At 37.3% G+C, this 13766-nt stretch overlaps 1 protein-coding gene across 4 annotated transcripts in view; it reads left to right on the forward strand.

The window, feature by feature from the left end:
* ANKS1B (ankyrin repeat and sterile alpha motif domain containing 1B) overlaps nucleotides 1-13766 on the forward strand; it is a 422725-nt gene that overhangs the window by 216475 nt on the left and 192484 nt on the right. For 2 of the 4 annotated variants that reach the window (XM_075058028.1, XM_075058030.1), the window contains exon 15: nucleotides 13242-13348. In XM_075058028.1, the coding sequence (XP_074914129.1) occupies nucleotides 13242-13348 (107 nt within the window). Of the gene's footprint in view, nucleotides 1-13147; nucleotides 13349-13766 lie in introns of those variants that run through there. The other 2 variants (XM_075058031.1, XM_075058032.1) reach the window with 1 other exon arrangement.

A 13766-nucleotide genomic window follows, 5' to 3' on the forward strand; every position in this document is an offset into this window, starting at 1 on the left:
CTGTTTAGTCACTCGCGTTCTCTTACGAATGTCACTCAGTCTCACACTCAATATTCAAAAGCATCAAGGTGTGCACGTGTGTGTGTCCAGGTTGCCTGTCCATGGTCACTTGTGTGTGCCATGGAAGGCTGGCCTCATTGCATCTGTTGGGTTCCTTTTGATTAGCAATAGCAAACTGGGTTTTGGATAAATCTTTAGGAGTCAACAGTTGCTGTGGTACGGTCCTTTTGATCCAAAATTTTGTTTACTTCAGTGGTGCTCATTGGTTTTGCTTCTTTTTCTCGGATATTTTAAGGCTAGAGTCTGTCTTCCTTTTGGAATAACACGAAGATGAACATCACGTGCAATGTGCTGTAATGTTGTTGCTGTCCTCCTATGTAGCATAGGGTCTTCTGCTGATAAATCATCTGTGCTGCTGTTTTATCAGAGCACACTCCTTGTCTTGACAGTAATACACTCCTTAGTGTTTTACTACTGTCAGCTGTGTCCTTGGTTGTCAATACAGACCACACCTGTAACCCTTCGTAGTACTGTTTCTTCTGGTGCTTTCCCACATTCATTTCAATTAATGCATTATTCATACCAACCTTCATACTTCTTTTACAAATCTCTGCATTTCAAAGTATTTGAATGGTGATTTAAGGGTATGTAATAGACTAGATTATAAAGTATTGGAGAACAGAAGCCTTATAGCTGTAAAATATATAGAAGAAATATTTGGGGCATTTATTTACTGAGGACATGATAGTCATAATGCATTGCATGCCGCTGAACTTACCCAAAGATCACATAAATTCTACAGATGAAATAACAAATAATTGGATTAATGTTTTGTTGACTTCTACATTGTAAAAACCTAAACAAGAGATAAAGATGCATCTGTTTTAATGATCCATTGAATCCCCAGACAAACTTTACAGAAGACTGGGCAAACTGCAGGATAATTGTAGAGCTTTTAGCTATGTTTTATAATAAATGCAATGGGAGTTAGATGCAAAAAGCTGCAAGCGTTTCTTTTATTTTCTGTTATTGATGTATTCCTATTATATTGGCAGTTTTACCCTGTAGTCTCATAAACGTAATATTCAGCTATATGCTCTTCATACACCAATTAATCAGAGCTGGTTTTGAAACAGCCTACTACAAATGAAGACACAGGCTAAACTGAAAATACAGTAAAAATGTAAGTCATCAGACCATATTTATGCATGTAGTCTCTAACTCTGATGCTTTTTTTTTTTACATTTCCACTCTCTCTATAAGTGCCTATCAACATATACCTTTTATCTCTGTCCATGCTTTTTGTGCTCAATGTCAGGCTTCTTTTTCCAAAACTGTTTGCAAAGCAATTCAATCGTTATAGTCACAGACTTGAATAAATGATTTCTGGCATATGTCTTCTAGAAGGAATAGTGAAGATTGACAGCAAACAGAGAAACTTAAGAAAATGGAACTGTAATATCATAAATATTGACATTTGTCAGTGAGTAAATGTATAGCTTAATTCTTCTCAATTTTGTTTGTAGTCTGCTTGTGACCATCGGATCTTGTCATGCTAAATTTAGATACTCTGCAATAGGACTGCTTGAGCAAAGGAATCTTCTACAAACTCTCTTTTAATTGGAGGATTAATACATAATTTTGACTGACTTAAGATACTGAGACTTTTCAGAGGGTTTTTCCCCACATCAGATGTAATGTTTTAGTGAAATAGCATAGGAGATTCAGACCCCGTTCCAGTACTGATGTTTTCTCCTTTAGAAAAAGTTCAAACCTTTGCAGTCTGATCAGCTGTACTGTTATTTCTGAGTAACCAAACTGTATTTTTTTTTCACAGAATTAATGCAAAATATGTATTCTTCCTTGGAGAGCATATAGTAAAACGTTTGTCAGACCTAAAGATACTTGTTTTCTATTTTGTAGACTTAATCTGAGAAAGAGTAGTAATGTAAACCAAATCCCTATCATCTCTTCTCTCATTTTGTTTTTAACCTAATATCTGATCCTTACATTCCACTGTTAAATATGGTTAGAATAGAAGTCTATCTGACCACAGACATGAACAATTTATGTGCAGTTTGAATATACTACTCAAATCTCTGAAAATTCAAATAGTGTACTTGCCACTGTTCTTAGAGCCTTGTTTGAGTATTTTTAAAATATTCTCAAATTAAATAATTTTGAGTTATATTAAATAATATTGAATTATAAAGAAGATATGCATGTTAATAAGTACATTACATACATAAGGCATGAGGTAGAGCTATACCATATTCATATACACGCATAATATTTGTTTTGAGACACAGTGCAAAATGGTATGAATACACAGACCGCAAAACTCAGAAAATCAGATTTTCATTTACTTCCAAGGGCATGAAGCTCAGAAATACTGACAACTAATAGTAAAATGGAGAGTGAAGTAGTATGATGCATAAGCATGTTTGGGGACAATGCTAAGAAGAACCTTATACATTACAGAAAATCAAATTAAGTGAATAAAAGATATTCTCACTTTAAAAGTTTGGATATACCTGTCTATGGCCTAGCCCTACAAAATTGCACTGATACAAAAAAACCCAGTAATTGGCTGTGAAAGTTGCTTCAAAACAACATTACTCGCATTACCTCCTGAATTCTATTGGTAGTAAATGGGTCCCTAATTCTTAAGTGGATTTGAAAACATCTCTGGGGATGATAATGCTGCCATCTCCTCTTCCTGGTCAATTGTCCCCTCGGTTAGACCCGTCCCTGAAGTCACTGAGCTGTACATACTGTATCTTTTTGCACCATGGGGTTGAATATTGCTGAGCTATGCCCATCTAGATAAGAGATAAAAGGATCAACAAAGGTAGATTGCAGACTTCAGAACGTGAAAAAAAATAGATTAAAACATTTGTCAAAGTTATTTCCTGTGGGACTGAGGTCTTACCTGTTTCTCCACTGAACCACGACAGTCCAGGGGAGTACTAATAATCTATGTCATCTCCACGAGGACAGTTTGGTTGGATTTCACAAAGTTAATGCCAGAGTGTTTGTTGAGGTGCCTAAAAAGTGAGAAGCTAACGGTGCCCTCATTCCATAATGCTCTCATAGTCATCCTACTGTAATTCCAGAGGTTAAGTGATATTTTTTTTCAAGCCGTGATAAATGACATGAAAAGAATGATTGGATTGCTTGAGAGTTTTATAAGTCACTTCCTTAGGTTCAGCTTTTTCCTTGCAGTTTAATCCGAACCTTGCAACTATGTAATCATTTACACCCATGTATATTAATATTTAATTCAGTTGATGTCATTAAATTGAACAGCATTTATTCCTTAAAGCAGAATTAAGTTCAATACCAGGTTAACAATGTATGCAGAATAGGAATTAGCACCTCAGTGAAGTTAAAAGTATCTGATCAAAAATGAGTCTTTCACAACCTGTGGCCAGGAAATACTTTAAAGAGAACAGAATATTCCTAACTTCTAAAACAGACTGTATGAAAACCTTAAAGTGATTACTGAGGGCAAATCTCTTTGTTCAGTATCTTTGGTGGTTTTTTGCGTGAGATGATAGGGGTAATACTCTTACAAATATGTTAGGGATTAGAGATGTTGTGGCCAGTGAGACTGTGATGAAGTTTATCTTTCATAAATTATATAGAGATCTAAGTCTACTAAAACTGAATTAATAACAGTTTTTTGAAAGTTCACTTGATTCACTCATGTTTCCTTCTTAATCTAGTAGTCTTTAGATTTAAATAGATATGAATCCTTGGGAACTCACATTTCTAGTAGTCACAAGAACATCACATGCTAGTTAAAAATCTTTGGCTTATTATAGAATTTACAGCACGCAAAATTGTTTCTACTTTTAGTTCCACCTACAGAAAATGAAGTAATTTAGAATATTGAACTAACTAAAGTGTATTCATTTGCTTTCTAACCCAGACTGTTAACCTGGGTTCATGATCATAACGCTAGAATCAGTATTTTCTTCTTTAATTGCCCTATAATCAGGAAGATATTGTATTTGAATGCCGTCAAATCCTTCAAAAATTTTTTGCTATTTACTACTTACCACCCCTACTTCATAACCCATGATACAAGGAACTTCCCAAAACCGCTTTTCTATTTTTACCCAATACTGCCTTTAGCTCTTTATTTTAGATTATTGCTTTATTACAAATCTGAGATGGCTGAGGTTAAATTATTGATTGCTAATATGAATTTTCAATTAAATGCTAATAATAGCATTTAGTGTAAAGTTGTGAATTGTTGTGGTATCTATTTCTAAAGTATATTTATTATTCATGACTTCATGTGTGAGTTTAGATAAATATTTTTTATGAACTCTGCAATTTGACTGTTTTTCTATTTATGGGATGTGATGGACCATCTCAGTTACTTATTGCTACTTCTGTTTTCTGGTAGGCTATTTGAAATGTTTTATAGAGCGTAATTCCAAAGAATAAATTATCTTGTCAGCACACAAATGCCCCTATTTGTGTATGAATATGGCATTCATATAGGCACCAGCCATTCTTCTCAAATTTATGCAAGCAAAAATCCATGTTCATGAAAGTTTTCAAACAGCGAATAGCAAGGAATGTAGCTAAACAGCTCTAGACCAGGATTTAGGAGAATAACTCTTGGTGTTGGTTTGGTTTATTGAACCAGCTCTAGTTTTGATCTTGTTTGTGGTATAGGAAATAATCGTTAACATGTTACAAAACGTTAGCAAAACCAGTCTGACGAGTACATCTTCAGGTAACCCGTACCTGTAGGACCACTTGAGCTCTTGCTGCGATCCATTAGCCTTGACAAAGGAAGAATGGAAGGAATGACGCCCGGAGTACGGTTTATTAAACTTGTCTGGAGAGCTGCATTTCTATCACCCCGATTTCTAAACCAAAAAGCCATACCGGACCAAGTACGATGCCACGAGAGGCATTTGCGCTGCCTGTAGGCACCAATACCGATTCCTGGAACGGGATCCTGGGCTCCGTCTGTGGGTAGGGGAGGCCAGTTGAGAGTTCTTGCTCCGGAGGTGGGAGAGTGAGAGTTGAGCAGTCGGCGCGCGGGAGCTCTCGCAGACAGGACGATCCACGTTTATGTAAACCTCATCCATATGCAAACGGTCCAGTGAGTTGCCAGAGCTGTGCCAGCATGCCACCCACTCAAGTAACGTCTTTATTATTCATTGAAAGATGCCGCAGTTTTCTTTTGGTGTTGCAGAGCCTGTGTTAGCAGGGGATAAATATTACAGGAGGTGGTTATAGAGTTTTTATGTAATAAAGCTGAAATGGAGCCCTGGGCAGGGTGGGTAAAAGGCCTGGGGAGGTGCTGAGCATGGACAGCATGGCCCATGGGTGCCCTCAGAGCTCTGACACCTCTGGGGTTTATTCATTATTATCATTTTGTCTTATCAGTGAAATGGGGTGAGTGGTATCTGATTTATATATTATTATTTTCTGAGGTTTTGAATGTTTTAGGAAAGAAGCAGGTGAGAGGTAGTTCAGCGTTATTTTTTTAGTAAAAAGCTTCAAGTTACCTTTGCTCCCATTTAAACCCACTTTTTCCAGTATGGATTTAGAGTATCATCTTTACAATTAGCTGCTGGTTAACATTGAAGAGCTAATGCAAGTAGCAGATATTGCCCTGTATCTAATCTATAAAAGTGCTGATGTTAAGATAGGATTACCTCAAATACCTAAATCCAACCTAGTGTCAACTCTAGACAAATCTCAGGGGGTAATTTAATCTTAGATAAGTAATTTAATTTTAAAATGAACATTTTTTCCTGTTTTAAAAGTCTTGTAAGGGGAAGTGGGAGAAAAAAAATAAGTAAAAGGGAAAAGGCAGATGTGAAACAAAACAACAGATTGTTGTAGCTGCAGATGAAGGATGACAAAAGAGCAAGTGATCCTAAATTACAAGGAGAATAAGTAGAAATGAGATAATCAGGGAGTGTAGAAAAGGAATTATAAAATGGAGCTAGAAAGAACAGGAAGGAGAGAAGGGAATTCACCTGATCAGCTGTTCAAAGGAGGAGTTCACTCTAAAATCTGGTGCACTGGAGGCAGGGGAGCCTCTGAGCCCAACTAGGCAAAAGAAAACAGAAGACAAAGTGCCGCACTGTCTCAGGTTGAATCTGATTTGTAAAATAACGCCAGGAGAAATCCTTAACCTTCCATCATGTGTACTTTCAAGATTCCTAATTTCAAAGATAAGATAGTTTACTGCCGTGTCAGTACAGGCATCTCATTTCCACAGCTCTTCACAGGACCTTGCAGCAGTTACCAAATCTATGAAATTACGGTTACCATTTTTTAATGGCTGTATTTAACTTCTTGAGAAAGGTCTGTGCAGTCAGTGTTCCTTCAAACCTTTTTTGAACAGTTTCTTCAAATTTTTCTCTGTTACCCAGTTCTGCTTGTTTGCTAGTCCAGTGTTGCTTAGCACAGAGCTGTACAAAGATTTGCTCAAAATTGAAATTACGTAAATTTGTTTTTATGATGCCAGGAATTATAGCATAAAGGGTTGGGCTTGCATAGTATTTTTAGTAAGACTGTGAGTATACATGTATATATATACACACTTAGTATACTAGTTTTTAACAGTAGTCTAAAATCTTTACTGAATTAAATAAAATATTTTGATTGGTCATGGTCTCATGTAAATTTTCAAGGTTTTTTTTTCTTGAAAGACGAAAACAGTGAAAATGATTACTCATAGGTGGTGAATGTAGTGTTACTATTACCCTGTAAAAGTTCCTGAGGCAAGCACAAAAATTGCTCTAAGAAACTAACCCCCTTTTTCAGAAAATGTTATTAACTTTCATTGAAGCCAGAATAAGGATGTACACATTTACCCTTTGGATGTGAATATGATTCCTGAAAAAATGCCAGGCAGCTGAAAGCTCTTTGCCCTACCAAAGGAATTTGTGTTAGATAGAATTATTTCATAGTGTAGAGGGGATCCACTGAGATTTGGATTCATATCACCTGCTCAACACTGCCTCCAGCAGTAGAAGCTCCTCCAGTGCTCATGAAGAGAGGAAAAAAAGCTGCTGAATTCTAATTGAATCTTAACTATATCTTTCCTAAGTGCAATACAAGGTTACAGTAACCTATTACCCTTGTGGTGCATCCAAAATGCAGAGAGACATTCCCTCCTTTTCCCATGGAACAGAGTTACAGAGGGAGGGTGGAAGATGAATCCAGCTCTCCCTGCAAACCTTTTTCTCCCAGCGTATTCCATCAACCACCAAACAGGCAGAAAAATCCATGAAGGACTATTAAGCGTAGACACCATTTCCCTTTCAGGAAAGCATTTTGCTGCAAATTGCTGGAAACTGGGAAAACGCTAGGAAAGGATCACTGCGTGTCCATCTTATTCTTATGCTCTTCTGTAGGCATCTAATAGTAGATGAAGGTAGATGAAGCTGTGGTATGATCCAATGCAGCTGATCCTGTGGTCTTACAGTGAAACATTTGTCTGTTCTTAACTAATTCTTGCAATTCAGTAGGTTGCATCTTGTATTTCCGTTCTGTAGGACAAGGATATAAATCTGACACTAAGTCCTGGCTATTGCAATGCTATATAATAGAGTTTGATTTTCCTGTTGTCTTTAGAAAGAAATTATCCCCTAAATTTATTCATTTAAAATATAAAATCAGAAAGACTAACTGTATCTCATGCAATCTTGCCGTATGGTGATATGTTACCATATACCATATATATATTGCTCAGCACCATAGTCATGGCAGTCTTGAATAGAACAAGGTGCCCTGAGTCCTAGTCTAGTGGCCATACTCTAGAAAACAGCTCTTTTAATTTTCCAGTAAGATCTGTCCCTCATTCACTGTACAGAATGGGTTCTGAAGCAGGCTAAATCAAAGTTGCCAAAGCAATCAACTGAACATGAAAAATACCCTAACTTTGAAGTGTCTGTAATAAATATATGTTTGATGATGGAGTGGAGTGCTTCGACCGAGCTATTCCTGGGTAAATAATACATCACCAGTCAGAAACACAAACTCGTAGAAAGGCCAGTGGGGTTCACAAAGTACAGTTCACTGTTGACAAATCATCCGTCAAGTAAAATGAATTATCTTTACTGACTTTGTAGTTAGAGTTATTATAAGTACAGTTATTGTACTTACATAGTGGTAATGTAGAGTTATAATAAATATTGGTATAAAATTCAGAAAAGGACTGTGAGGATGATTTTCCTAGTCAATGAGGGTTGTTCCATTAGCTTGCATTAGCTGTGGTCTGAGAATTATTTTTGCGCGTTATGAGCCACACATAAGCAATGGAATGTAACCTTTAGATTATAGTTACTAGATAGTGTTATTTAAATTCAAGCTGTTTCTATTGATTTTGTTTTGTTTCTGTATATGCCATGAAAAATGTCTCGAAAAGTACTTTCAGGAAAATACTCAGCATCACCAGTCACGATCATCTAAAGTGGCATCATCATCCAAATAGCTAGGCTGTTGACAGAAGTTAGATTTTATGTAAGGCATCCAGGTTTTTCAGAGTTTTATGGAAAAAATAATTTAAAATCTAAGCATTTTGAGTAGCCTAACTGAAATGCATAAGATAAAGCAGAACCTTGCATACACTTCTTGGAACCTACTGTACTTCTCCCATAATAAACTTTCTTTAATTATATTGGTCTGCTGGATGTTAGGCATAGTTTTTCTTGTACAACATCCTGTTCCTAGCTATTCTTATCTCCTCTCCAGGAATACGTGTTGTTAGATTAGTTTATTCACTAGAACACCCTGTCACACTAACTCTGCTGGAGCACAAGTTCTGTCGCACTGTCAAGAGATAACTTTTTTATCTGGCTGAAATCATAAATACAAAAAGGAAAATGATATCCCATTTATATCCCATTTAGTGCTGGATAAGGCTGAAAGCTTTAATTAAAAAAAAAAAAAAAGGTTACAGTACTTACTCTAGCACCAATTTCTTCTCCAGCTCTGCTAAACTGGCTGCCAACTTAAACAATTCATCCTGTCATATTTTGGTATAGTCTCCACCCAGAAATTTCTTGGTCAGTAGCTCCTAAAATTCTCCAGTTTTTGATTGCTTAACACCAAAAGTGTTTACCAATGTTTGACAGGTATTGACCTACCTAAGAAAAAGGTTTATAATAATCTATTCATGATGACTGGGGAGTACCTTCTCTACAAATAATCACTACATTTCTTTCTTTTCCTCAGTCAAAAAATAAAGAAAGAAAAATCAAGAAAGAAAAATCCACATTGTCAACAGTAGAGACAATAAAATAGAGGACACCTTAAATTCCTTTGCATTTAGAGCAAATCTGCCTTACAACATGTTTGAAACCATGTGCTCTTTGATATCACAGATTCAGTCAATTCCAAGGCCCATAATAAAGATATTCTGAGTCTCATTGGGAATGAGACGTCTTGTAGAAATTATCGTATAGCATACCAGATGGCATCTTTCTTGCAGACATCACTTCAATGTGCTTCTTCTATTGCCTTGGAGAAGAAAGAACCAAGTATTGCTATCCCTGTAAGAGACTTATGCGTCAGTTTTCCCATGCAGGAATAGGTACATCTTTTTTGATTGTGGTATCACAGAAGGATTTTCATGGGATTTATGTTCTTTGAAATCGTAGGAAGACACAGTAGTATGTAAATGTGTTGCAGGTGAGACCATCTCATACAGTCTGCCTGGCGTTTTTCAGTATCAGGACCAGCTTTAGGCACAGACAAAGCAGGCACTGCCTGCAGCGGCACACTGGTGGGGCTGGCACTGAATCACAGACTCGCAAAATGAAGAGAGAGCCTTCTAGTTTCAAAGCAGTAACACCTGCTCCAGGTTCCACTTGCACTGGCTCAGAAAAACTGTCCAAGCAGCCCCCCCAAGATAAGTCTCTTGGGCTGCCAAAGAACAGGGAGATCTAAAGAGCTGCACGTTCCCGTAACGAAAGACTTGACCCTAATCCCCGCGTTCCTGCCTCTGCTCTGTGCCTGCCTTTGCCTTTGCCTTAGTACTATCTTTGGCAGAAGAGAGAGGGAAAAAGTCTTGCAGATAACGGGATACTTTAGCAACGAGGCGATAGTCAGGGATGAGGACAAGGCGGCAAGCTGGCTGTGTTTCTGCTTATTTTCTTTCCCCTTGCTGAGCAACCTTATGTTGTGTTGATGGGTCCAGACCTGTAGTTATACCAGCAGAGGACAGAGTTGGAGGAGAGTGCGCAGTGGGACCAGCAGTGCTATACTCATCCAGTACTGGGGCCGTGGAGAGAGTTAGACACAGTACCAACAGCTACATGAGGAAATGTGTCTGGGGAGCCACTCAAAAGCTGAATTTTGCCTACACTGTTGCTAGGCGTTGAGCCAAGCACTTCTCATCGCTGGCAGCATAACTTCCATGCTGTTTATAGTAAGGTAAGGAAGAAGCAGTTCGACCATGAAACTGGTACATTGATTATTGGCTGTGCCTTATTGTGGGCAGAATATTTTTGTTGGTGGGGGACGCAGGATGCAGAGACATTTGTGTCTGTGCATGTATGGGAAATACAGGAGCCAATCATGCACAATCCTTTCAAAGAGCGGGATTATGCTTCACTAGGTCTCTTTCCAATATCAATTTTTCTGCTTATGGGGGAAAGGGGAAGACAAAGTCAGGAATGCTTTCCAAAGAAATTCATGACTTCTCAGTCAACTAAGAAAAATTCAGCAAGGATTTAATTCTCAGCTTGTTTAAGATAATTTTCTTCTCAGTTTGTTCTCTGAAGAGCTTGCCCAGCCTTTCAATTTTGCTCACCCAAGGGAAGTCCAGTATATTTCAGCTCAACATAGCCTACCCTTCTCCTTACAGCCTTGCTACTAACTGGGCACAACCCTGAAGGGATTATACTCCATCTATGTACAAAGATATTGATTCACAGTAGAAAAAACTCTGCAAAATAAGGAAGATTTACAGACAGGTGTGAACAAATGCATTTGTATTTCCATGAGACCTAGATTCCCAACAATTTGGTATATCTACTTTCTCTGAGAAAAAAAATGCATTATCCATTAATCTGTTTGAAGTACATTAAGCTATTTGTGCACAGTGTACTCTTACCAAAAATATGTTCTATATTGCATATATTCACGTGCTATTGTTATTAAATACTTGAGAAAACTCCTAAAAGTTTCTTCAGCAATTACAGATTTACCAGTGCCTGATAAGCCTTCAGTACTTTTTTGAGACACCTAATGAACCTTTCATACTTCAGGTAGTAATGTATCAAATCAGTAAGAAGACCTGGAGTAATACAAGATCTCCTTACAAACCTGTCTTAGGCAGCTTTCCAACCTTATGAAAGATCTTCTATGGCTCAACTAAAATTATTCTACAAAATCATTATGGCTTCAGTTTGCATGAGTTGTTCCACAAATCCAAGCAGCAATATCAGAGTGAAAGGTCATCCTGTTTTAGTCCAAGGACTAGTCAGGTTGGAGTTGAAACTCTTATAATATTCTTGATTTTAAATGTCCAGCTAAGTTTAGCCTGTTCTGCGACTGCTCAGGGAGCCTCTGCACATCACTTGCAGAGACTTTGTGTTATAACGTGTTGGTCAGACTGTAGGTTTGGATTTCTATGAAACAGTTTTCTGCCATAGTATCATCAATCCCAGATGATGCCCTTGACAGATATCTGTAATTTCCTTATGCCTGCAATTAAATTCCTCCTTAGAGACGGTCATTGCTTGGGATTCACAATGGACAAGAAAAACAAAGAAAAGTAATTAATGTGTTCAATAAATGAAGTTCTACTGGACAGGATTCTTCTTACAATTGTACCCTGAATATACCATTTTCTGCCTTTTTTTACTAAGTCCTTTGATCCTGTTATGAAAAGTAAAAGTTTAGTAAACATTCCTCTCAGAACAAAGGTGTTAAATATTTCCTTCCATCTTGAGAGAAACTGTCTCAAAAATGGAACATGGATGGAAAATACATCGTGAGGTATTTGGTTTCTTGTGCAGAAAATGAACTTTGCTTTCATTTTAAATTCATCATCTTTTATTAATTTTTTTCCAGTTACAGTTGATAAAACATGCATCCTCTCTAGAAATAATGCAAATCTTACATGTCTGCCTGCTATCATTCACATTTTTGTAAGAAAAGGACATAAACTTGAAATTTTACTTAGTAAAAATATTCTTTTAATTATTCATTTGAAATGGTGACCTTTTCAAGTTGAATTATTATATGTTGGCATGAAGGTTTTCTTGTGTCTTATAATATTTTACGGTTGAAGAAATCATGCAGATAATCTAATTACTTTGACTAAAATTGTTGTGCCGTTTATGTCTTTTGCTGTACTACAGGAGAGAAACTGTGAAACGTATTCATTATCGATTCATTAAAGGCTTTTGCTATTATATAAGCAGAGATGCAGACCACTACCTATCTTGTTTTAAAAGGGGAAAGGGGAAGGCACAGCAAACCACACCATAGGCTACGGTTTATGTATTGCATTTCTTAATGTCTTGTGAAACGTAAAAATCTACAACAAACAGATATGTAAAGCGTAACCGGTATGAAGATTCTATTCAGATTTAAGTGCTCTAGGTTGCTTTTGAATCTTGCTATTTTCTGCATTTGTTTTGACTGCTCTCATCATTCAAGATTGACGCTTGGATGGGTGTGTAGGAGGAGGCAGCAGCAGCAGGCTTACAGCTTGCAGACAAAAAAAAAATCTGCCTTATCTGATGGCTATTATTGAAAATGCGAGGTGTAGCCTAGGCTGGGTAATGAAGGGGAGCGAGCGAGGGGGAGCAAGAAGCATGGAGCTGCATACTGATGAGTGTAGGAGTACTTGATAAAAAGAATTCTTGCTGCTGGCAGTGCATTGCTCATTGTGGAGTATTCCAACAATCACATATAACGGAGAACAGCTTAGCTGACAGCTTGATATGCTTGCTTTTTTTTTTTTCCCTACTGTATGACGTACTGGTCTGTAGTAAAGATTAATAACTAAGAAATGTAGAGCTAGGATCAGATCTTATGCTATATACTGCCCTGTAAACTATGTTTTACTTCTGACTTTTCTGCTTGCTGAAAACATTAATCTGTCAAGCTGGCGGGCTCCTTTGATACCAACTTTCCCAGGAACACGATGTGGCAATGCCACCTCTCAGCCCAGGACTACCGCTATTATCCAGTGGATGGTTATTCGTTGCTTAAACGCCTCCCTCTTCACCCTCCTACAGGACCCCGATGCCCTGTCCAGACAGTGGGACAATGGTTGGAAAATATTGGGCTACCTCAGTATGAAAACCACTTGCTGGCTAATGGATTTGACAATGTGCAATTTATGGTAAGAAATCTTCCGTGCATAGCTCTGTATATACACTGTAGCTGCCTTTTTTGTCTGTCTCTTCTGTGCTCATAAAAACCTTAGAGCTATTCTGCATTGCACTAAGAAAATCTGTTTAGTGTTTCACTTTTCTATGTCTAGCTAAATTAATATATAAGCTGTCCTTGTGTAAACTTCCAAGCTGTACACATTACAAAATATTCTAGCCAGAAATATGGTAAAAGAAAAACTGAATATTAAGGTTCTTTCTCCCCCTCATCAATCTTGAGATTAAAAAAGAAAAATGCACAGTTCTTTTAATCCATCGCAGGATTTTCACAGTATGTAAAAGCTGTAAAAACCCCTATCTGCAATACATCACATTATTACTTTTCTTTAAACATTAACATCATTGTAATAATAATTAAATAACATGCAA

The sequence above is a fragment of the Buteo buteo genome, chromosome 26, assembly GCF_964188355.1.
Source record: "Buteo buteo chromosome 26, bButBut1.hap1.1, whole genome shotgun sequence".
NCBI lineage: Eukaryota > Metazoa > Chordata > Aves > Accipitriformes > Accipitridae > Buteo > Buteo buteo.